This window comes from Dendropsophus ebraccatus, chromosome 3, assembly GCF_027789765.1.
Source record: "Dendropsophus ebraccatus isolate aDenEbr1 chromosome 3, aDenEbr1.pat, whole genome shotgun sequence".
NCBI classification, from domain to species: domain Eukaryota; kingdom Metazoa; phylum Chordata; class Amphibia; order Anura; family Hylidae; genus Dendropsophus; species Dendropsophus ebraccatus.
Window position 1 is genome coordinate 174,148,496 of NC_091456.1, and position 26,777 is coordinate 174,175,272.

General features: G+C 39.8%; 1 protein-coding gene across 4 annotated transcripts in view; it reads left to right on the forward strand.

Annotated features, from left to right (window-relative positions):
- Positions 1-26,777, forward strand: part of TCF4 (transcription factor 4) — a 327,929-nt gene that overhangs the window by 155,095 nt on the left and 146,057 nt on the right. For all 4 annotated transcript variants that reach the window (XM_069963163.1, XM_069963159.1, XM_069963157.1 and 1 more), the window contains 2 exons: positions 23,394-23,523; positions 24,629-24,678. In XM_069963163.1, coding sequence (XP_069819264.1) covers positions 23,394-23,523; positions 24,629-24,678 — 180 coding nt within the window. The remainder of the gene's footprint in view (positions 1-23,393; positions 23,524-24,628; positions 24,679-26,777) is intronic.

Consider the following 26,777-nt stretch of genomic DNA (forward strand, 5'->3'; position numbering starts at 1 on the left):
CACACCTCATTCTACGTTGCTTTTTTACGCTATTAAAATATGTTGTGTTTTTTTTTTTAGTTTTTTTATGCCTTTTTGCTTTGATTTGGCAGTTGCACATGAGTGTTATGTTGTTTGTCCCCATTTATGAAAATACTACCCACATGCACATGTTTGGCAGTGATGCTGAACATAAGCTATTATCAAAATACCTCATTGTATGTAGCTTATTGAGGAGGAGACGAGAAAAAGGCATAAAAGAACACAATCATCGCCGGTTGCGGCGTATCTGTGGATCGGCGTATAAGGGAAGATACAAATGTCAAGTAAAACATTAAAAACTGCATTATATAGTGATTTATATATTGACCTTGAGGTGTGTAGCGTGCTGTTACATGTGCTAGTGGAAGGGCAATTTAAAGGGGAAACGCATATTCTCCAGGAAGGTCTGAGATTTCGTTCTCTCCATGATTACTTTAGTTTATTGGTGGCTCAAGCATAACAAATGCCACCATGAAACCTCCTGAATGCCTTGACCCAAACACAAGAAGGGTCGCTAAGGCTTATAGAGATGAGTGAGCACTAAAATGCTCGAGTGCTTGTTACTCAAGTCGTGTTTTTTTAAATTTTGTAACGCTCGAGTGCTCAACTCGAGTAACGAGCCTTGTTGAAATCAATGGCAGAGCGGAGGGTGCCTAGTTAATTTAAAAGTAACAGTCTGGCTCCCAGGGACCCCAAAGTTAGCCCAATGGGGACCAGACCTATGCTCTGTTGTGGGGGGTTTACTTACCGCCCAGGGCTCCCAATGTCTTTACTCTTTGGCTCCTTCTTCTGCAATGAGGCGATTAGTGGCTGTGTCGGGACACATCTGCAGCCGCTGATTGGCTGAGTGGAGGCTCCTGAGCCAATCACCAGCTGCAGCAGTGACACAGATGTCGGGAACCCAGGACAGTGAGTTAACCCCTTCCAAATAAACAGCACTGTCTGGCCGCCAGAAGGTTAAGTGGTGATGCTATGCATCCTCACTTAACTCCCCTGGGGGCATGATTATACTTACCCTCCCAGGGGCCAGTCTTCAGCAGACCTGACACAGAGAGCTTGAAGTACCGAGTGTGCGCAGAGAGTGTGTGTGCTCTGCCAATTAGCGGCTGAGGTGGGACACTGCAACAGCTGTTGATCGGCTAAGCGCAAACCATCTCTCCACAAGCATCACCCAAGCACCGCAATAAAGTGGCCGCAGCCCATATTCCTGCATGTGTTCCTGCCCGTGATCCTGTCCATTGCTCCGTTCCCTGCTGCTATCTCTGACTGAGCCCTATCTACACTGCTGTACTGCAAGCTAGCCAAACCAGGGGTAGCAACCTGGGGGTTGCCTGCTGCAGAAAGCCCAACCTGCCTTGCAGTGGTCTCTGGCGGAGACCAGACGGCATCTTAGACTCCCCTGGTGTGACTTGTCGTGGCCCAGTGGATCCATACCTTCAACCGTTATACTAGCATTATTTGGAAATACATCACTGTTTTAGAGGTAAAGTTACTGTTATGGAGGCACTAAAGTTGGCACTGTTATGAGATGATGTTATTGTTATGAAGGAACTGTAGCTGGTACTGTTATAGAGTTAAGGTTATTGTTATGGAGGCAGTTATGATATTATAATATTGTTATAGATGCACTCTGTCTGGCACTGTTATGAAGAAATGTATTGTTATGAAGGCACTGTGGCTGGCACTGTTTAGGGGGCACTGTCTGAGACTGTTAGGCTAGGTTCACACTGCGTTTTCAGCATCCGTTTAACGGATCCGTTTTTTTTAACGTCCAGAAAAATAGGGTCAGCAACGTTTTTTGGTCCGTTTTGGTCCGTCAAAAAAAACGGATCCGTTTTTTTTTATAATGGAAGTCAATGGAAAAACGGATGCACACAAATGAATCCGTTTTTTGCAATCCGTTTTTCATGCGTTTTTTGCAAAAAACGGATGCGTTAAACGGATGCTGAAAACGCAGTGTGAACCTAGCCTTACCCTCCAGTGGCTTTCCAGTCCCCTGCTAACAGCCCCTCAAGGTGGATAGATAACGACTACATCACATGATCGCTCTTAACCAATCACCATCTATTAAAAGGGATCACGTGACATACACTGCACCAGAGGAAGGAGTTACAGACAGTATCACATGATACTTTTTGGAGCAGCTGACTGGCTGTAAGGATCATGTGATCCCTGGGGGGGATGATGGGAATTGTAGTTTTGCAACAGCTGGAGGGCCAGTAGTTTGACACCCTTTGTTTTTTAAGGGTTTAATCGTACCCACCAGTATAACATTTTTAGAGGGTCACCATGTTCTCTTTGTAATATGTTTTTTTTTCTCATAATTATTATTATTATTATTATTATTATTATTATTATTATTATTATTATTATTATTTTACAGTATTCTGAGCTCTAAGGCCAGAGGCCTGTGTGTTCAGACACGTTGCATTCTCATTCCTGTACTATCACAGCACTACAGCATTTTTTATTGAAATGACACAGTATTACAATACAACTGCAATGTGTGAACACAACCTAATGCAACATCTATAACAGGACCCTCAGCTGCCCTGTGTCATCGACCGTACCAGTGTCATCATATGTGGCAGAGGGGACAGTAAGTAACGACGGAGAGCCAGATGCTTCTATAAGCAGGGAACATCTTATTCTAGGTATTAAAATCTTGCACGGAAAAAAAGGTATTTTGGTCCCGTTACAATGAATAGTGTTACGTCTTAAGATTAGATTAATTGCAGAAGGCGGCTCTTTGGGTTCAGTTTCCATTTCTGCTCACGGTATAAATAGAAGTCAGGTGGCACCGATATAAGAGTAAGATCACAGCGTCACACGCGGTAATATCCTATCGATAAAATAAATGATTCCTATTTATATACACACAACTGGATCTATTACCAAAATATACATCTTGCATATACCATCATGTCTCCAAGCTCAGGGCTCTTCTACTCTTCATTTTCTGAAAGGGGTCATCCCTTAAATTATTTATACGTAAAAATTTTATAAATACTAGTAATAACTAAAAAGGGGTTATACAGGATTAGGAAAAACACAGGTACTTTATTGCAAAAACAGCGCTACCCCTGTCCTCAGGTGGTGTGTGGTATTACAATAGAGCCTGGCGGGAGCTTCATGGCTGAGCAGCTGCATGCAAGCCTTACCTCACCAAGCACAAAGCCAGATGTTAGATAGAGGTATGTAAATCTGACGCCATTAGTGTCTGCGTTTGGTGAATGCCAGGAGAACACTACCTGCCTAACTGCACTGTGCCAGCTGTAATGTGGTGGAGAAGGACAATGCTATGGAGGGTGTTTTCAAAGATTGGCCTAGGCCTCTTAGTTCTTGTCAACTAACTATTACTATAATAACAGGATAACAGGACACTGTGGACTGTTGTATCTTCCATCTTTCTGTGAACAGTTTGGATTCAACACTTTTCAGTTCCAACATAACTTCTCTCTTGAGCTGCACTCACTATTCTGCTGGTGAGGTCACTGTGTACATACATTACATTACTTATCCTGTACTGATCCTGAGTTACATCCTGTATTATACCCCAGAGCTGCACTCACTATTCTGCTGGTGGGGTCACTGTGTACATACATTACATTACTTATCCTGTACTGATCCTGAGTTACATCCTGTATTATACCCCAGAGCTGCACTCACTATTCTGCTGGTGGGGCCACTGTGTACATACATTACATTACTTATCCTGTACTGATCCTGAGTTACATCCTGTATTATACCCCAGAGATGCACTCACTATTCTGCTGGTGAGGTCACTGTGTACATACATTACATTACTTATCCTGTACTAATCCTGAGTTACATCCTGTATTATACCCCAGAGCTGCACTCACTATTCTGCTGGTGGGGTCACTGTGTACATACATTACATTACTTATCCTGTACTGATCCTGAGTTACATCCTGTATTATACCCCAGAGCTGCACTCACTATTCTGCTGGTGGGGCCACTGTGTACATACATTACATTACTTATCCTCTACTGATCCTGAGTTACATCCTATATTATACTCCAGAGCTGCACTCACTATTCTGCTGGTGGGGTCACTGTGTACATATAGAACACACTGGACTGGACTTGTATTAGACTTAGGGGTACAGCTTCACTCGTGCCTATAGGTTGTGTCCAGTATTGCACCTTAGCCCCATTCACTTGAATAGAACCAAGCTTCCATACCAGCCCCAACCTAAGGATATGTGTTTAACAAAATTCAGATTTTTTTATTATTATTTTATAGAATTTTCTCCCTTAGTGTTTCTGCTGTAATGGAAGTATCTCCTTAAAAATCCAGTTAATTAGGATTTATATTAATACATAGTATTCGGCAGATGTGCTCTATGAGCGTGGAGTGTGATAATTGCTTTTACTTCCCAGGTGTTCATTAGCTAAGCAAGGTCAAGATGTTTTATATGTTTCTGTATATTCAGACATGTGTTATCTTATCGCGTTTGTTATGTTCTAACGTTATAAATCCACTTTCTTGTCTTGAACTGTTTGGAGCAGCTAAATAAAGCACCTGGTGATAATGGAGCCAGGCAACAACGTACCACCTCTCACCTTAACATTACACCGCGCACCTGCAGGTTATGATAACCACTCACCGTATACTGGAGGCTGTGTCACAGGAAGCGCTAATCTGTCTCTCTAATCAACTTTTAATTAGAAGCTGGAGCGCCGAACTTTACAAAGTTTGGAAACCTTAGGAAAAACATTGAGGACATTTTGGGAGGGCGCTTACTTTGTCATCTACCTAGCTGAGATCTGAACTGATCTAAATGAACTTTTCTACCATTAAATAACATATATTTATATATATATATTTATTTATTTATTTTTAATTACTATTATTATACTATTATTTTTACTATTATTATATTATTTAATTACTATTATTATTATTATACTCACCTACCCTGATCCCACACCACTGCTGCTCTGACTGTGACAGGTCCCCCCTGCTCCCTAACAAACTAGCAGGAAATACCCGCTCAGCCAATCACTGGCCACAAGACGATCCTTTTCATTCAGTGATTGGCTGAGCAGGCAACAGAGGAAACAGGAAGGAAAGGGGATTCAAAGTCATTTGATCAGCAGCCGTGGGGGATCAGGGCAGTTGAGTATGCTTCCTTTTTTAAAAATTTTTAATCACCCCAAGTACAATCTAAAAACTTTTCTATTGCGGGAATCACCCTTTAAAAGTAGGTCCTACTAGTTAAGTACTGTCAAAGCTATGCTTAAGAAAGTCTGTCCTGAGCCAATGCTATTAAATAATGGGTACTCCTTGTGCCACTGTATGTCAGCGTGGGCACGTAAATTTATTGGGTTCCATAGTATGTATGGCTCTTGATTTTTCCTTCTAATGCTTTGTATTACTTCTCTTTATAAGTTAAAGGGTTTATGATCCTAAGAGCAAAAAAAAAAAATGAATGCTAGCTGGTCTTACTCACCAAGTCCCCCTGAGTATTTTGAGCCATCTCCTGTCTTTTTAGGTGCTGCCATTCCTGAGTTGCAAGCTTTTCTAAAAGCCGATATCAATAGACAGAGAGGAGATTACATGTCCTGTGACTACAAAGGGAGGGGGGAAGAGGGAGCTGAGCGGGGTCAGAGTGGAGCCAGAGTAGAGGGTTTTATACTTCCAGAGCGGATAAGAGAAAAAAAAACAGGGAAAGGGTGCAAGAAATGTTATACATGTATTTTAGACATAAGGTGGTATTGGGAAGGGGGATTGTTTAGAATATTGTTTTTGTTACCCAGATAACCCCTTTAAGCTATACACTTTTTTTGCCTGCGTTCACTTTTGGCTAGAGACAAGGAGTAATGTGGCTTTTTATTCTGTTTACCTTCTAAACAGCAGCCAGAAGACAAACACCAGTTTGGAGTTCTGCTTTATTTTACCGCTGAACCTTTAAATCCCATTTTAGATTGTACATCCGGACCCCAGATCTGATGACTTGTATCATCCTGCAAAATAAATGGGAATCCATCAGTGGCATAGCTTCCTTTACAAAATGAGCCTAAAAACAGAGAAATGACCCCCTAAGCATATATTATAATCCTTTTACTGTAGAGAAGCCAGATGTTAATCACCACTTTTTAAATACTTTGTTTTTAGTTTCTTATTTTTTGCTCAGTAACAGTTTTCTAGGCAGATTAGTAACCTTACACATTGAAAGAAGTTGTTCATCAATTTTCTTTCTTTCAAATCCACTGGTGCCAGAGATTTGTAATTTTACTTTTATTAAAAAATCTGCAGTCTTCCAGTACTTACCAGCTGCTGTATATCCTGCAGGAAGTGGTGTAGTCTTTCCAGTCTGAAACAGTGCTCTCTGCTGCCACCTCTGTCCATGTCAAGAACTGTCCAGATGTCCAGAGCAGTAGCAAATCCCCATAGAAAATCCTCTCCTCCTCTCCAGACTGGAAAGAATACCACTTCCTGCAGGACACACAGCAGCTGATAAGTACTGCAAGACTTGAAATATTTTTTTATATATAAGTAAATTACAAATTTCTGGCACCAGTCGATTTGAAAGAAAAAAAATGGTGAACTACCCCTTTAACTTGGGAGCTTATCCACTCACAATGAACCTTATAGAGGCCTTCAAGAACATGGTTTGGACACGTTATTCTTAGCTAATCAGTTTATAGAACCTATTTTCCTACACCCTCTTTGGGAGTCTAAAGGGAAGCCTCTGTTCAGGATCCCTATCTAGGAGTGGAGAATGACTACAATGAGTCTCTTTCTCTCTGAAGTCTTCTGCTGCATTATACAGACACTGTGTAATACTCTATTTCCCCTGTGGGGGCGCTGGAGTAAGTGTTCAATCTGTTTCTCTACAGATTACAGCCGATTGCTGCTAGAGGAGTCTTCATCATCAGCTTATTGTACAGGGACCTTTCTAACACTTACGTTACAGCAAAGCTGTTTGTGTAAAATCTCGGTGACAACCCATATGGCCAGCATTACCACTTTCATAGGGTTGTCATCGAGCTTTCCTAAAGCCCCGAAAAGCTAATCTGTCATTCAGTGATACTAGAACAGAAGAAGCATCACAGCAAAACAAAGATCATTTTCACAGAATTTTTTTTTACAAAAGCATTGCAGTTTTGCTTTGGTTACGAAATGAATAACAAACAAATAAAAAACAAAACTAAAAATACAATTTTTTTTTTTTAAATAAAAACATCATCATACCAAAGCCTCTGCGGATATCTGCCTCATTGGTGGTCTGTTTTCTTTAGGTTTTATACCCCCCAGGCCTGATGTTTGCCCCCCTGTTCACACACACACTATGACCCTTTGCCAAATTCTTCATCCCCTTTGTTTAAAGTAGAGAGGGGCGACCTGAACAAGTTCTTGCCGCCCAATAGCAAAGAGAATTGGACTAACAATGGCAGGGTCCTCTCTCTCCACGTGCTTTATATTAGCCACATGGTCAGCTTCTAAAGTATATTTGGTCTCCAACCTTTTCATGACTTAGGCCTCATCCACAGTGTCAAGCAGTGTGATTTTGTCCGCTCCGTGAAAAACACTGGACACTGGACATCTGTTGATTACATCCGTTTGGATGGTAGGTTGGGGGTCGGGAGGTGCTGGTATTGTCCACGGGCGGAGTGGGGGGCTGACAGGAGCGGGGAGAGAAAGGAGCGGTGAACGGAGCTGGGAGAGACAGGAGTGGTGACAGGAGTGGGGAGAGACGGGATCGGTAATAGGAGCGGAGAGAGTTAGGAGTGGTGACGGGAGCAGGGGAGATAAGAGAGGGTGACCGGAGTGGGGGAGATGGAAACAGGTGACAGGAGCCGGGAGAGACAGGAGTGGTGACGGGAGCGGGGAAGATAGGAGCGGTGAGAGACGGGAGCAGGGGAGATGGAAGCGGGTGACTGGAGCGGGTGAGATGGTAACAGGTTACAGGAGCTGGGAGAGACAGGAGCGGTGTCGGGTGCGGGGAAGATAGGAGTGGTGAGAGATGGGAGCAGGGGAGATGGGAGCTGGTGACCGGAGCGGGGGAGAAGGAAACGGGTGAAAGGAGCGGGGAGAGACAGGAGCGGGAGAGACAGGAGCAGGGAGAGATGGGAGCGCTGACAGGAGCGGGGAGAGACAGTAATGGTAATGGGAGCGGGGGAGATAGGAGCGGTGAGAGATAGGAGCGGGTGACTGGAGTGGGGGAGATGGAAACGGGTGACAGGAGCGGGGAGAAACAGGAGTGGGAGAGATGGGAGGGGGTGACAGGAGCGGTAGAGGCATCTGTGCCGCGATCCGCACTATGACCTGCCCTATTTAGCGGATCTGTGACCACAGACAATTTTACAGGACATGTGAGTAAGGCCTTAGTGGGGTCCTTAAAAGTTGGACTCGTTATTGCTATCATTGAACTAATGTCTCACACAGACAGACACTCAGTTTTCGATGGAGCTGTAATATGGCTCTGAAACGTCATGGTATCTCTGGATTACTCCAATTTCAGAAACAAATTATGAGATGCTCCATTGCTTCTGGGAGAAATTGTCTTCATATATAATGGCACCTGAAGGAGCTTGTATGGCAGCGCACTGGGGCTGTGCTACTCTGCATATACAGCTTCTGTGCACAACTCGGTAATCACTGTTCACCGGGCTCCGAAGGCAAAAGTCAGAATTCAAAGGCAAAAAATTTCATGAAAATTTTTAATTCTGCAATAAAAAGTCTGACCTGTAAAATGATATCAGAATATAAAATATAATACTGAGAATACAAGGTTTCAATTGTGAGGACATAAAAAAGAAAATATTTCTGAGATTAGAAAATAAACAGAATTTTGAGATTTAAAAAAAATAGAAAAAATAGAAGATTACAATTAAACATAGGAAAATCATAGGATAGAAAATTCTAATATAAGAATATTAGAAAAAGTCAGAATTATGAGATGAAGGCTATGTTGACACACCGTTAAATTTTAAAAGAACGGTTGTTATTCCTATAATAGCGGCCGTTGTTTTAAAATACTGGTCTCCTGTTAAATGTCAATGTGTGAACATAGCATAAACTAAAGGGTTCTAAGATAAGGGCCTGATTTACTAGCTTGTTCCTGTCGGTAGCGATGAGCGAATAGTGTAATATTTGAATATTCGATATTCGTACGAATCTGAATATTCGAATATTCAATCAAATAATCGATCCCATTAAAGTCTATGGAAACAAGTATTCGCTTATTGAAAAACATCTATTCGACCACTTGGAGGTAGAAACCGGAAGCTGGGGGATTTGAACGCTTATCGAATATTTATCGAATATTCTGCAAACTATTCGATAATATTCGATAGACCGAATACCTTACTATTCGATCGAATATCTATTCGATCTAACAGTATTCGCTCATCACTACCTGTCGGTTTAGTGTTCTGACATATTTACTAAAGGTGTGCAACATAATTTGTCCAAACACCCCCCAAAACTCGTCATTTTGTCCAAAAACCCGCCAAATTGGTGTGTTGTGGGTGTGTCATGGGTGTGTCCTTTAAAAGCAACCACAACAGATCCATTTACTAAGTAAACCATCATTTTTTTAACAGGTTTTCTATTCTAAAAACCAGCCCCTTTAAGAGTGGCGGGATGGTCAGGTTTTAGCTTTGTCCCGTGAAAAACCTTCCAGATTTACTAAGGTCATGCGCCACATTAATGACAGCATAATGGCCACCGACAGCTTAATGGCTTAAAATTTACGTATTGTTAGTATATGAGGCACAAAATATCTGAATTGTGGGATAAACTTTAAAATTCTGAGACAAGAAGCCACAATTCTAGGCTATGTTAACACACCGGCTTTTTTTTTTCTTCTAAATAACGACTGTTGTTTTCAGTCTTTAATGATTTCAACTGAAACTTATGGAAAGAATAGCATTTGGTTCACACAATGTATAAAATAACGTCCGCTTTTTGCCGTTGCCTTCAAATTACTGTTTTTGTCATTAATTTGCAGCCGTTATTGCACAGACAGTGGCCATTATTTAACACATCACCGTTAAATTCAATGGACCTTTTAATTAAAGACACACGCAAAAGGGCCATCTTTAACTTGAGTATTAAATAACGGCTATAGAAAATTATTGTGTGAACATAGCCTAAAAAATAGATTTAGCCTATAAAAAAGAGTAGTGAAATAAACTTTAGACAATGCAGACATGGAAAAAAAAACAGCTGTTTTGTGACACAGAATGGCCGCTGTCTGCTGAGATGTTCAACCTGGCCAATAATGCAGTATTAGCCGGGTGAACATCGCTTCAACCTAACTGGAATGTGGGCACATTTGGGTGTGCCCGCTATCCAATTAGCCATAACACACAATGTAAAGTACGGCCGGGAGCCGTACTTTACATTGTCTGCACAGAATATTTTGTGCGGCCTCTGTTCACAGAATAGCAGCTGCACAAAATAGACATGGCAGTTTTCTGTGTGCGGCCGCATGGAATCACGGCCACAGTGTATACAGTGTATATACACTGCGGATGGGATTCCATAGGGGTTAATGTGATCGGCCGATGTCATTAAACAATGGGCGTTGTTGCAAACCTGCTGCAACGCACGTTGTTTATTCTAAAATAAAAAAAATTCTGAGATTAAAAAAAATTAATTTTGCCATAAAACATTAGGATTCTGAAACAGAAAAAAAAATCTGAAATTAAAAGTCAGAACTTTGAGATAAAAGAAGTCAAAATCCTGACTTTATACCTCTGATTTTAGCTTTTATGCTATTTTATACCTATTTTATTCACACCACCGCAGAGCTTTTTCATCCATTTCCACCACAATGGGAATAATGAAATATTTAACCTATGTTCTTTATTCAGCGCCCTTTTTTTTTTTTTTTTTTTTTTTTAATGGTACCGCAGCCAAAAGCAAATAAAAATAGGATGTGACAAACCAGGTGCACATTGGTTTATTATAAGCAATAGGAATAATTACCCAGATAATTAAAGAGATCTCTAAATTCACATGTTTACTTGCTACTTGACTGTTTAAATTACTACAAAGATATTAAAGTCAAATGTCGCGGAGGTTCTCATAGGCATATTAATATTTAGTGTTTGTGCTATCAATTACAATATGTGGCAGAGGCGGGCGTCTCCGGGTGTCAGCTCCTGGAAGGCCCTGCGTGCAGTACGATCTATGGGTGCAGCGGACTGGAAACATTTCTTCTTAGGAACATTATATAACCCAGCCGATGACTGTTATTATCACTGTACGCAGATGATGTGTACGTGGCGCTGTTACTCCCTATATAATTTATGCCGTAAGTCAAAACGTATAACTTGACCCTTTGTGAACGGAAAGCTTTTATTACCATTCGACCTTTTTCATTTGCGCGTAATTAAATATAATCATGATCTTCAGCTATGATGTCACAATGGAGGGGATACGAGGCGCCAGTGTTGGCAAACAAGCTGGGTTATTGCTTTATATGTAATTGGAGGCGCCACTTGTCACCTCTTTACGTTATGGTATAGAGAATAGGAAAAAGACTGTCTGCTGTGAGAGGGAGGGAGGAGCAGCCAGGAGGAGCACAGAGTAGAATAGAGTACATCACACTAGCGAGCACGTGCTCACGGCAGGTTCTTAAAGAAGTACAGCGAAAATTTTTATTAAAGTATTGTATTGTCCCCCAAAAGTTATACAAAAGTTGTACTTACTACTGCATCGAGGCTTCACTTCCTGAATAACATGGTGATGTCACTTCCTGGATAACATAATGATGTCACGACCCGACTCCCAGAGCTGTGCGGGCTGTGGCTGCTGGAGAGGATGATGGAAGGGGGACACTGAGGGACACAGGGCACTAGAGGGACACTGAGCATCCCTCTGCCATCATCCTCTCCAGCAGCCACAGCCCCACAGCTCTGGGAGTTGGGTCGTGACCATTTTAGCCAGGAAGTGACATCACCATGTTATCCAGGAAGTGACATCACCATTTTGTCCAGGAAGTGAAGCCTTGATGCAGTAGTAAGTGCAGGGAAAAAGCACTTTATAAGCATTTCAAAGTGTCTATTGGTGATTTGTATAACTTTTGGGGGGGCAATACAATACTTTAATAAGTCACCTGATGATGGCCTCAAATTTCTTTCAAAGAATAAGGCCCCCTTTACACACCTGTGGTCAAGAAACCCTTACCAGGAAGTGTTCAGGAGGCTTCAGGAAACCATCAGTGTTTCCTGATCGCAAAAAAAATAATTGAAAAAATAAAAAATAAAAATACATACTCACCTGCTGCATGGCTGCAGCTGTGCTCCCGGATGGATTCTCCTTCTGTCTTCTGGCTTTGTAAGTATACAAGTGGCATTGCAGCTCGGGTGGGGTGGGGGGTCATAATGCTACCTCCAGCCAAAATTGTAATTAACAGGGCCTTGTCAAACACATTTCTGCATTTAACTGCATGTGCGTCACCTGACACATGTTCTGCCGCATGCGCCTGGTCTTGCTGCTGCTGGATGACGTTGGTGGGTATTTCAGGGAGGGGAGGGCGGTGACCAGGGGCCGTGGGGGAGAGGGAGAAATAAGACATCTCTCGAAAATAAGACATAGTGCCTCTTTGGGACCAAAAATTAATATAAGGCACTGTCTTATTTTTGGGGAAACGTGGTAAGCCTGACTGATCTCCTAAGGCCCATACATATTGTGTAAACAGTAATTGTAAGGACCATTTTACAAGATTCAACGTAGCACCACATGATCAGCAAGATCGGTGCTCACTGGCAGAGTCTTCATACAGCCTAGTTATTCATGTGCCGGGGGCACAACTCAAGCATGCTCGAGTCTGATCATCTGGCATTTGAATACCGGTGGCTGAAGAAGTTGGATGAAGCCCGGGGGATTCCTGAAAAATGTGAATTCAACTTCTGGCCTATAGCTGCATCCATGTATTCCAAGACTCCCTATGGGTGCATCCAATGTCTTCAGCCACCTGTATTCAAATGCCAAACGATGAGACTCGAGCACCATTTGCGCTCATCTCTACATAGAACACATTATTAGATTTTAAAAGTCTGCTTTTTTACCTATGTTATGGTTTCATTGACAGAGGTGTTGATAAAGAGAGGATCAGGCATGTTTACCTATCCTTTCGTTCTGACCGCCTGGCTGCCACTTACCACCCCCCTCCTTATGTTGAACACACGAAGGTCTGACCAGTCCTCCAACAGTTATGCCACTATAACAGGAGAAGAGGAAGAAGTGTCTGGAAATGTATAAGTCTTCATGGTTTCTTGACTTGTCGAGAAAGATATTAGGATGCTTTCCAACAAGGTGGTTAGTTCCTCATTGGCATAGTAGTAGCCCATTCTAGGACAGGTCACGAAATTGCTGCTGTGGTCTAGTTATCATTGAGAATTTATTTTTGAACAGCCCTTGGTTCCCGAGCGCTGTACACAAATATGGGGTTAACAGACAGAAAATAACGAAGAAGAAAAAAAACAAAAAACAGAAAACAACATGAATAAAGTAAATGGCTGACTGGTATATAGGGAGATAGGACCCTGCCCATGAGGGCTTACATAAAAAGAGAGGACCCTGGCTGCGAGGGCTTACAGAGGAAGAGAGGACTCTGTCTATGAGGACTTGCACAGGAAGAGAGGATCCTGGCTGTGAGTTCTTACATAGGAAGAGAGGACCCTGGCTGCAAGGGCTTATATAGGGATAGCGGACCCTGCCTACGAGGGCTTACATAGGAAGGAGGATCCTGCCCACAAGAACTTACATATAGAAAGAGGACCCTGCCCATGAGGGCTTACATAGGGAGAGAAGCTCCTGGCCCTTAGGGCTAACATAGGGAGAGAAGACCCGCCTAGGAGAACTTACATTGGTAGAGAGGGCCCTGCCCAGGAGAACTTACATTGGGAGAGAGTACCCTGCCCAGGAGGACTAACATTGGGAGAGAGTACCCTGCCCAGGAGTTCTTACGTAAGAAGAGAGAACCCTGCCCAGGAGGACTAATATAGGGAGAGAGGACCCTGCCCAGGAGTTCTTACGTAAGAAGAGAGAACCCTGCCCAGGAGTTCTTACATAGGAAGAGAAAACCCTGGCTGTGAGGGCTTACATTGGGAGAGAGGATCCTGCCCATAAGGGCTTACATAGGAAGAGAGGACCCAGCCCCTGAGGGCTTACAGTCTTCAAAAACTTTATATAAGCTTTTGTCTAATGCAAGCAGTTCCTCCCATGGATCTTTGGGCAGAATTAATCCAGTCCACCAGGAGTGTCACAGCCCGAAAAACAGGTGAGGTTGAATATTCTAACATTGATAAGTTTATAGAGTTAGGGGCCGCATTTCCCAAACCTAAAGCCATTGAGTGTCAGATAGTATGCAGTAAGGTCCTCCTTCTACTTACGGGCACATAGACTAATAAACCTTTAGATGGCAGAAGCCACCAGCGGAAAGGATCGTCAGCACTTTGGTGGCAGCGTGCACTGGAACCTAACAGGCAGAGAGAGAGTTAATATTACCCATTCTTGTGGCTGCTCATTTGGCTGAGCGCAATCCCCAAATGGTGCAGTAAATGAATCTTGCAGGCTGATGGTTTGTGAATGCTTTATCTCTCCCTTTATTGCAGGCTGTTAGAGATGTGAGAAGTAGGCTGAACAATACTAAATGGGTAGCGTTCCATTTACAAGCTCTTTAAAATAAGTAGACATACATTTTGTTCAGCATTTCCCAAGTGCAGTCCTATTACACATTTCCACCCGGAACGTCCCCCGAAATGCGTCAGTATCATATAAAGCCTTTATACGGTCTCGTTCACGCTCACCTCCTTCATCTCTGCCGATTCTCTGGATAAATATTTATCGGGTGTATCCTAACAAGTGTAAAACATGCCAATAAACTTCCATTAATATAAAATACATATAGCTACTAAAACCTCAGCGGAAATCAGCTTCACAAACGCTACAGTAGCTCAAACCCATTTACGTCAATGTTGTTAGGAGACAATTTATGGACAGGTGTGGCACCGTTTCTGGAAGAAAACAGCCATGTTTTTCTTACCTTGCACAGCTTCTGGGTTCCTCATGCACGGTGGTAATGGGTCAACAACCATGCAGGGAACTTATCCTGGAAAAGAGGGTCACACTTGCAGTTACAGAGGTCGGACGTTTCCTGTAGTCCTTGACCAGGTTGACACTGACACTGCAGCCGGGATTGTGTCCCGCTCCTCCATACAAATCTTCTCCAGATCTTTAAGGTTTTGGGGCTATCTCTGTGGAACATTGAGTTTCAGCTCCCTCTCTCCAGCTCCTTAGTTGTCCTGGCTGTGCATTTTGGGTAATTGTCATACTGGAAGACCCATGCTGGAAGACCAATCTTCAGACTTATCTTCAATGCTTTTACTGAGGGAAGGAGGTTGTTGGCCGAAATCTCATGATACATGGCACTATCCATCCTCCCTTTAATACGGCACAGTCGCCCTTTCCCCTTTGCAGAAAACCACCCCAAAGGATAATGTTTCCACCAGTTTCACGGTGGGGACTCATCTTCTTAGGGTTGTACTCATCCTTCTTCTTTCTCCAAACATGGCGAGTGGAGTTGATACCAAAAAGTTCTATTATGGTCTCATCTGACCACATTGCCTTCTCCCATGCCTCCTCTGGATCATCCAGATGGTCATTGGTGAACTTCAAACGGGTCTGGACATGTGCTGGTGTGAGCAGGGAGACCTTACTTACCCTGCAGGAACTTAATCCATGATGATATAGTGTGTTACTAACAGTAATCTTTGAGACTGTGGTCCCAGCTCTCTTCAGGTCATTGACCAGGTCCTTCCGTGTAGTTCTGGACTGATTCCTGACCTTTTTCAGAATCATCCTTACCCCACGAGGCGAAATCTAGCATGAAGCCGAAGACCAAGGAAGTTTGGCAGTCATATAATAATTGCGCCAACAGTTGTTGCCTTCTCACCAAGCTGCTTGCCTATTGTCCTATAGCCCATCCCAGCCTTATGCAGGTCTACAATTGTGTCCCTGGTGTCCTTAGACAGCTCTTTGGTCTTGGCCATGGTGAATATGTTTGAGTGTGATTGATTGTGTGGACAGGTGTTTATTATACAGGTAATAAGTTCAAACAGGTGCAATTAATACAGGTAATGAGTGCAGAGTAGGAGGAGCTTCCTCTTAGTTGAGGCGAGTTTCGACGAGATATGAAAGTTAGCTGGGACACCAAAGTATGTATGCAACATATTCTAAACTTATATATATATATATATAAAAGCTGATCATCTAGATGTATTTCAGGAGCTTATTGCTTTAGTGCTTTGACTTCCCGCTGAGATAGAGTCAGAGAGAGCTGCCTTTTCCATTGCATTGTGCACAATTTGTGTTATATCCTTGGAAAATTAAAAACTTATATGAAATAATCATATTCCAAAAACCATGGCCAACTAAGAAAGTACAAGAATATTTTCAGACGCCTATTTTTTAGAGAAGAGTCATACACATCATAACGTCTGTGTCTTATTAACATGTATACTTAACAGTAATGTCCTTGTAGAACATACGCTTGGCGGTGTGCACCACTCTGCCAAGACATTAGCGGGAGGTGAAATAGACTGTGATATTATGGACAATTTCTCTGTGCATTAGATCAGGTTCTCTATTATCATCAGTTTGCTAGAAAGAGAAGCGTTTTTCACTTAGTCTTCCCTAGTTGTCACCACTTGGCTGACTACCAAAGCTCTACCTTATTAGTTGTCAGGCTGAGCAGTGACAGCCACAGGGCAGCTGATGATTACAGCCTTCTCTATACCGCACGGCTGAAGGGTGACATCAGACTATAATTTCTAGGAGCAAAGGGAAAAAAATCTGTTGTGTGAGAAAATATCAATCTAAGCATCAAAGTTAGTACAGGAGCTTATAGGAAAATAGATAGATAGATAGATAGATAGATAGATAGATAGATAGATAGATAGATAGATAGATAGGAGATAGATAGATAATAGATAGATAGGAGATAGATAGATAGATAGATAGATAGATAGATAGATAGATAGATAGATAGATAGGAGATAGATAGATAGATAGATAGATAGATAGATGATAGATAGATAGATAGATAGATAGATAGATAGATAGATAGATAGATAGGAGATAGATAGATAGATAGATAGATAGATAGATAGATAGATAGGAGATAGATAGATAGATAGATAGATAGATAGATAGATAGATAGATAGGAGATAGATAGGAGATAGATAGATAGATAGATAGATAGATAGGAGATAGATAGATAGATAGATAGATAGGAGATAGATAGATAGATAGATAGATAGATAGATAGGAGATAGATAGATAGAAGATTTGATTAGCTGGGGCTGCTGAACTTGGATAAAGCTCTAAGGTTGTCTGGAAAACATGGATACAGCCAATGACTATATCCATGTTTTCCACATAGCCTTAGGGCTTTATCCAACTTCAGCAGCCACCGCTAATCAAATGCCAAAAGTTCGGGTTCGGATGGACTCGAACCCGAACCCGGTTCGCTCATCTTTAATAATAGTACTCTGTTGCTTTGGCAATGCTAAATGTTTATTTTGGACCTGCCAATAAAGCTTTTTTGAATTTGAATTTGAATTTGATAGATAGGAGATAGATAGATAGATAGATAGATAGATAGATAGATAGATAGATAGATAGGAGACAGATAGATAGATAGATAGATAGATAGATAGATAGGAGATAGATAGATAGATAGATAGATAGATAGATGATAGATAGATAGATAGATAGATAGATAGATAGATAGATAGACAGATAGATAGATAGCTGATAGGAGATAGATAGATAGATAGATAGATAGATAGATAGATAGAGAGATAGATAGGAGAGAGATAGATAGGAGATAGATAGGAGATAGATAGATAGATAGATAGATAGATAGATAGATAGATAGATAGATAGATAGGAGATAGATAGATAGATAGATAGATAGATAGATAGATAGATAGATAGGAGATAGATAGGAGATAGATAGATAGATAGATAGATAGATAGATAGATAGATAGGAGATAGATAGGAGATAGATAGATAGATAGATAGATAGATAGATAGATAGGAGATAGATAGATAGATAGATAGATAGATAGATAGATAGATAGGAGATAGATAGGAGATAGATAGATAGATAGATAGATAGATAGATAGATAGATAGATAGGAGATAGATAGATAGATAGGAGATAGATAGATAGATAGATAATAGATAGATAGATAATAGATAGATAGATAGATAGATAGATAGATAGATAGACATTTTTCTTTCACACTTTGCACACTTCCAGATTGCTGATCCTATGTATTATATATAAAGTACAGTGTAAATAATGTTTACGTTTATTGGGTTTTTATGGTTTCTGCTGTATTTTTCTTTCCTGTTCTTTCCCGGGATCAGGCTAGGTGCCAGCAGAACTTGAGCGCTGCTCTGCAGAGTTTTCTGACGTCTCGCCGTGTGAAGAAGTGCTCTTTATTCAGCTAATCTTGTTACTACTATTTGCAGTCTATAAACCGATGTTAAACTCGCAGTAAAGCGATACTTTGGGTTGTGTTTGGCTCGCCCAGGACTTTATACTTGTGGCCTTTTAACGTCAACCCCTGACCCCTAAAACCCATGTAAGCTAATGTACACAAAGTTTTTATTATTTATGATTGGAGTGGTAGTTGGGAGGCGGTGTAATTTAAAGGGACAGTACTCCTTAATATAATTTAAAAAAGAGATAGAAGAGTGAGGAATCGTTACCTAGATAAGGCCTTTTTATCCTTTGCTTTCCAATATTTTTTTCTTTTACTTGTTCACTTAGGTGTTGGAGGATTTGTTTTTGTTTGGGGGGCATTAAGGCTTTCATGCCATGTAATTTTTTTGTGCAAGGCTCATTTTGCCTAAAGGGGTACTAGTGTCAAAAAGTTATATGAATTAGTCATTAACTTCTATATAAAAAAAATATTCAGCCTTCCAGTACTTATCAGCTGCTGAATGTCCTGCAGGAAGTGGTGTATACCTTCCAGCCTGACACAGTGCTCTCTTCTGCCACCTATGTGCATGTCAGGAACTGTCCAGAGCAGGAGAGGTTTTCTATGGGGATTTGCTCCTGCTCTGGACAGTTCCTGACATGGACAGGGCATACAGCAGCTGATAAGTACTGGAAGACTTGAGATGTTTATTAGAAGAAAATTAGAAATCTATCCAACTTTTTGAAACCAACTGATTTGCAGCAAAAAAGAAAGTTATAAAAGTAAAATAAATTGTGGTTTTTAACTTCATAAACAGCACCACAAGTGTTATCACAGTGAATGAGACTGAGCTGCAGTACCACTCACATCCTGCAGACAGGTGTAGCGCTCTTTTAAGAAAATTTTTTTAGTCCTTTACTACACTGATTTACCTTTTTGACATAAAAACGAGGACCCCCCTCCCCCCATAGTCGTAACTGAATGTGAAACCTACGCAGCTCTATTAGACTAATTTCTTATTTGCACGCACAAAATATTTGACCAGGTGTAAAGTTCATTTATGTTTGAGTTTCTTTGCACAAAATCAACCAAGGTTTTTCCACATAATAGATAAATTTTATACCAAAAAAAAGGCAAAAAAATTGTGCCCAGGTTTTACATAGGAGAGAAAGCAAACATAGTGCATTATGGTTACCCACAGAACTGTCAGGAACAATACATTGACAAACTCATCTCTGCTACATATCAAGTCTGAGAAAGGAAACTCACTGACTGAACAGAAATTAAATGCTAAAGATCAATAAGTGTATGTGATACATAAATCTATTGGGGGTGTGAAGCATTAGCATGACACGTGGCACCCCCTAGTGGACATCAGGTGTATTAGCTCAAAAATATTAAAAAGAAAATCCTTCCATTCTGTCTGTCTGTAATGCTTTTAAAATAGATTTGTACTTTGCACTGTGGACGAATGTAGATGAGGTTATTGTAGGGAATTGTGAGGGATATTACTATAGAACAACAGAAACTACAACTGCACAATGAGGAGTGTACTTCATTTACAGTACTGGAAAGAAATATGGAAAGAATTGCATATCTATTGCACTAAAGCTATTTAGCTTTTCATTTGGGCTCAACAAAATTGCATAAACCTGAGTCCTTTCTAGATAGATAGATAGATAGATAGATAGATAGATAGATAGGAGATAGATAGATAGATAGATAGATAATAGATAGATAGATAGATAGATAGATAGATAGATAGATAGGAGATAGATAGATAGATAGATAGATAGATAGATAGATAGATAGGAGATAGATAGATAGATAGATAGATAGATAGAAGATAGATAGATAGGAGATAGATAGATAGATAATAGATAGATAGATAGATAGATAGATAGATAGATAGATAGATAGATAGGAGATAGATAGATAGATAGATAGATAGATAGATAGATAGATAGATAGGAGATAGATAGATAGATAGATAGATAGATAGAAGATAGATAGATAGGAGATAGATAGATAGATAGATAGATAGATAGATAGATAGATAGATAGGAGATAGATAGATAGATAGATAGATAGATAGGAGATAGATAGATAGATAGATAGATAGATAGATAGATAGATAGATAGGAGATAGATAGATAGATAGATAGATAGATAGATAAATAGATAGATAGATAAATAGATAGATAGATAGATAGATAGATAGGAGATAGATAGATAGATAGATACATAGATAGATAATAGATAGATAGATAATACATAGATAGGAGATAGACTGGTAGATAAAAGATAGACTGATAGATAGGAGATAGATAATAGATAGATAGATACATGCTAGATAGATAGGACATTGATTGATTGATTGATTGATAGATAGATAGAAGATATGCTTTTGAATTTTTTGTTATTACTTCATGTGATGACTTTCTCTGAGGCCTCATTCACACGACCATATTATAACTCTGAAAATTCTCCACTTTGTAGCAACCTGTCATGTAGCCTCCATAAACTCTTAAGGGGTTCCCTGCACCTCTCTGTATCTTTGATTTCAAAACTTGCGCCATATTTTATTGCGCAACATTTTCCTCCACGGTTAACTTCTGCCCCCATACAGGCTCGGTGTATAGGGTTGGATCCATACAGGCTCTGTATATAGGGTTGGATCCATACAGGCTCCGTATATAGGGTTGGATCCATACAGGCTCCGTATATAGGGTTGGATCCATACAGGCTCCGTATATAGGGTTGGATCCATACAGGCTCCGTATATAGGGTTGGATACATACAGGCTCCGTATATAGGGTTGGATCCATACAGGCTCCGTATATAGGGTTGGATCCATACAGGCTCCGTATATAGGGTTGGATCCATACAGGCTCCGTATATAGGGTTGGATCCATACAGGCTCTGTATATAGGGTTGGATCCATACAGGCTCCGTATATAGGGTTGGATCCATACAGGCTCCGTATATAGGGTTGGATCCATACAGGCTCCGTATATAGGGTTGGATCCATACAGGCTCCGTATATAGGGTTGGATCCATACAGGCTCCGTATATAGGGTTGGATCCATACAGGCTCGGTGTATAGGGTTGAATCCATACAGGCTCGGTGTATCGGGGTTGGAGCCATACAGGATCCGAGGCCTTCATATAACATATTCCATATACCTGCAGATTTGGTTCCACATGACAAACTCGTCTCTGTCGCCTCCAATGTCCTGTAACCTAGACTAAGATCACCAGTGAATAAGAGAGTCACTGCCTTCAGTCCAGTCTCATCGCCGGCCTGCTAAGTTCTAGAGGCCGCACTGGAATCTGAATCTTCTTCTTTCCATCTCCCAGGTCATATGTGACCGGCCGCTCCCGGCAGAAGACTCGCCACTTTGTTGAGCTATTTAGGAATCAAAAAGACTGACTTAATTTAAAACAAGGGCTCTTTGTTGCGGTGGCTGAGTGGCTTGTGAAATTTTTCAGTTCTCAGTGGGTTAACGGCGGTACAGGAGCACAGTCATAATTGGGCCATTTAGAGTATTTTGCATGTGAATAGTGCGTTAGTGAAGCATTACTAAGTCTGTTGTGAGTGACACGGTGATTAGAATTTAGATTAGGCAAAACACATTCTGTACTTTATCAAGTACAGTAATTAGTTCAGTCGGTAAAAGTTGATTACAAGTAAAGATAAAGTTAGAATTTTTTTTTCTCCGCTACTTAATTTTAAATTTTCCCTTTTTAAATGATAAATTTGCTCTTAATATAAATGATGGGACCCGCACCTGGTTTACCCCATGTGAGAACAATTACAAGAACAATGTACTCAATGCTAGGTGTAATCAAGGGACTTGTGTATTATGGGTAAGTTACATCCTAGTTTATAGCAAATAGTAAATAGATTGCGCCAGCCTGATTAACTTTATCTTATTAACCTTATTGCCGTCTCGTTCATTTGCAATTTTTTGCTCATCCTGGGCTTAGGAGTTTCCTCCTCAACTAGCGTCATGCTGTTCTAACCATGGGCTTCACTAACATAGTATCCCATACCATCCTCATCTTTGAGTAATTGAACGAATAAAATTTTTTTATTGTTCTGTAGAATAAAAAAAATTATATATCAACTCCCCTCCCCTTAAATGTTTATTAAAATAAATATAATAAAAAATACATGTATTATTTAAAAAATATTTTCCTTTTATTATTTTTTTCTTTTTATTATTGTATTTCTTTATTTGATATTTTTATTTATTTTCATTATTTATTATCAGTATTATATATTTGTATTATTATTTTTTATTTATAAAATGTGTTATTATGTTTTATTTAATTTATTAATATTATTATTATTTGATAAAATTACTGCCTGATATATATATATATATATATATATATATATATATATATATATAGCCATATTTAATTATTCAGTCATTTTCTTTTGTAATTATTAAAATTATTTTTTTCATTTTATTTCTATTTTATAAAATAAATCAATAATTAATCCCCCAATTCCAGTTTAAAATGAAAACGAGGAAAGCGACCTTTAAAATGCTAAGTAACAAAAAAAAAAAAAAGCACAATAAAAAATACATCACTGTCTGCCGTGGACTAACATGTTGTTGGCATGTTGCCTTTTTTGTGTTTTCTGTGCCTTTAAAGCAAGCTCAGGAAGGCTGATGAATAAGGTGATTGTAGTCCCCCAGCTCTTCCTAGTCCTGCCTATACCGTAACCTGGTGCACCAGGCTCTCTCTATGGTGATGATGTATATAGTTCTATAGGGTTTATATTGCTGTTTATGCTTTTAGTTTGCTGTAAACAATAGAGGACATGTTGGCCTATGAATAAATATGAATACTTTGTTTTCCCTGTGTCGTTTCTAGCAAAGCCTGCTTGGAGGTGACATGGACATTGGGAATTCAGGAGCTCTCTCACCCACAAAGCCTGGCTCACAGTACTATCATTATTCAAGCAATAACTCCAGGAGGAGGCCTTTTCACAGCAGCTCAATGGGTGAGTATTATCTTTATTTTCTGCCTAGTAATAGTATCCAGTTACACTCTCAGATAAACCTTGTACCCCACAGAGACACACACGATAACAAGAGCCTTCAGATATTTCTCAGTTACCCAGCGGCTCAGCTTGTATTGGCTGCAGCCTATGTAGCCCAGCACTGATTATACCTGCGCTGCATTGCACTATTGTGCAATGTTTACACCATGAGCCTCACGCTGTGACATCACAACGGCAGGATACGGGAATATATGGATTAAAATATGGGGCCTTTTCGCCTAAAAAGCATAAAAACTGTTCAAAAAAATTCAAAAATCTGCAATAGTACAAGAGCATATACTGTGTGTATATATATATATATATATATATATATATATATACATACATAAGGCCAGGTTCACATATAAGCAAAAAAAAAACATTTTAACGTGATTGTTATTAACTTATTTAACTGGGAAAACCAGTGGGGTGATAACATATGTACTTTTATTGTATTTTCTTTTTTTTTTAAAGAATATATTTTTTAAAATAAAAGTAATATATAAAACGATATATAACATATTTTATCGGTAAGATAGATGTGTAGAGATAGTTCCATAGGGTCGGTATTACTGATGATGCAGGCTTACCTATTGTTATGTGTTCTCTTGTTAACCTACATTTATTGCTAAATCAGAATCAGGACAAAATAACTTAAATAAGGGAACACTACCGAGAACAACTACTACTAAATTTTGGATTCTATAAGTAATCGATTGAATTTTGTAAATTAAAAATGTCTTTGATCTGAATATTCTTCTGAACAGTCACTCTGTATATTGTAAATAATAATAATAATAATAATAATATTATTAGGAACACTAGTAAAATTGATTTTAAAAAATTTACAAAAAAAATTCAGTCTAGCAAATCCCATAAAAAGTTATGTGTCAAACTTTTTAAATATAAATATATTAACACTGTAACAATTGTGTTTTTTTTTTTCAATAATTTATAATTATTATTATTTTTACTACTAAAAATTATTAGTTTTTTATTATTTTTAGTGAATTTACTTGTATTCATTGGGTATATATTAAACCTGCTTCATGTTTTTCCTTGACAGAGGTACAAGCAAAGAAAGTTAGAAAAGTGCCCCCAGGTTTACCCTCCTCAGTGAGTACTGAATGTTTCACTTACCTTTATTATAGGGTGTTCTGTATGATGCTGCATATATTTGTGCTTGTGCTTAAAGGGTCTCTCAGCTTTGGATAATCCCTACTTGTTAGAAGGATCCATTGATAATAAGTTGTGTGTCCTGCTGCTATAACCCCCATGAATCAGCTGTGGGGAAACCTGACATTAAGAGGGAGATTTATCAAACATGGTGTAAAGTTAAACTAGCTCTGTTGCCCCTAGCAACCAATCAGAGTCCACCTTTCATTTTCAGTTGCCCCTAGCAACCAATCAGATTCCACCTTTCATTTTCAGTTGCCCCTAGCAACCAATCAGATTCCACCTTTCATTTTCCAAAGAGTCTGTGTGGAATGAAAAGTGGAATCTGATTGGTTGCTAGGGGCAACTGAAAATGAAAGGTGGAATCTGATTGGTTGCTAGGGGCAACTGAGCCAGTTTCACTTTACACCATGTTTGATAAATCTCCCCTTAAGTGTTAACATTTTCTGCAGCGCCTCCAAAGGGGAAATGAAGCATTACACAGTGTGCATTCATATCAATATGTTGTCTATGTAATGAAAGACAAGACAGGTCCCTTAGAAAGACTCCTATGAAGATAGGTTTTCTAAATTTTTCTTCTCCTTTAGTACGTTGTCTGAATCACACCTGTATAATAGAGCCCATTACTGTATCTTTAGAAAAAGTTTGTTTAAGGGAACTCTATCCAAACGGTGTGTTTTCTGAGGTTATGCTATATAAATGTCCTATATAAAGTAGCCTTCTCTTTGGAGTATATACTGTATAGCGGTAGAGGTTTACAGATGTCTTTTGATGTTATTTCCTTCCATATTACTATGTTTCATCAGTATACCATATAATGTGTCGGGACTTTGAACTACAGTATGCTAAATGTTGAGACTGGACTTTGGGGATAGTATCCTTGTGTCTGTAACAGTATGTGATTTGTTATATGTATGTTGTTTTAAATTGTGGCCTAAAATTTGCTAACTAAGAGAAACTTACAGAATATATGCATTGCTGAGTTGAGGTTGAGTCAAGTCCCTTTCTTAACACATTACATTACTTATCCTGTACTGATCCTGAGTTACATCCTGTATTATACCCCAGAGATGCACTCACTATTCTGCTGGTGGGGTCACTGTGTACATACTTTACATTACTTATCCTGTACTGATCCTGAGTTACATCCTGTATTATACCCCAGAGATGCACTCACTATTCTGCTGGTGGGGTCACTATGTACATACATTACATTACTTATCCTGTACTGATCCTGAGTTACATCCTGTATTATACTCCAGAGCTGCACTCACTATTCTGCTGGTGGGGTCACTGTGTACATACATTACATTACTTATCCTGTACTGATCCTGAGTTACATCCTGTATTATACTCCAGAGCTGCACTCACTATTCTGCTGGTGGGGTCACTGTGTACATACATTACATTACTTATCCTGTACTGATCCTGAGTTACATCCTGTATTGTACTCGAGAGCTGCACTCACTATTCTGCTGGTGGGGTCACTGTGTACATACATTGCATTACTTATCCTGTACTGATCCTGAGTTACATCCTGTATTATACTCCAGAGCTGCACTCACTATACTGCTGGTGGGGTCATTGTGTACATACATTACATTACTTATCCTGTACTGATCCTGAGTTACATCCTGTATTGTACTCGAGAGCTGCACTCACTATTCTGCTGGTGGGGTCACTGTGTACATACATTACATATCCTGAACTGATCCTGAGTTACATCCTGTATTACACTCCAGAGCTGCACTCAGTATTCTGTAATTACTATGTAGAAAATTCAGCCACTCCACTCTATTATAAAATCTCAGATAAGCTGTTAGGGGTGCGTTGATGTTGACCGTCACCAATAACAACCGGCAGAATTTTGAATCCAGCTCTGGAGTGTAACACAAACTTTACTTTTTTAATATATCCAGCTAGTGTTATCCAAAACTCACACTGTAAATATTGTACAGTAACTTTTTATTTAGGTCTATGCTATATCTGGTATTTTGTACTGTGCGCTGCTTGTGTACTTCATAGTGTTCTTTGTGTGT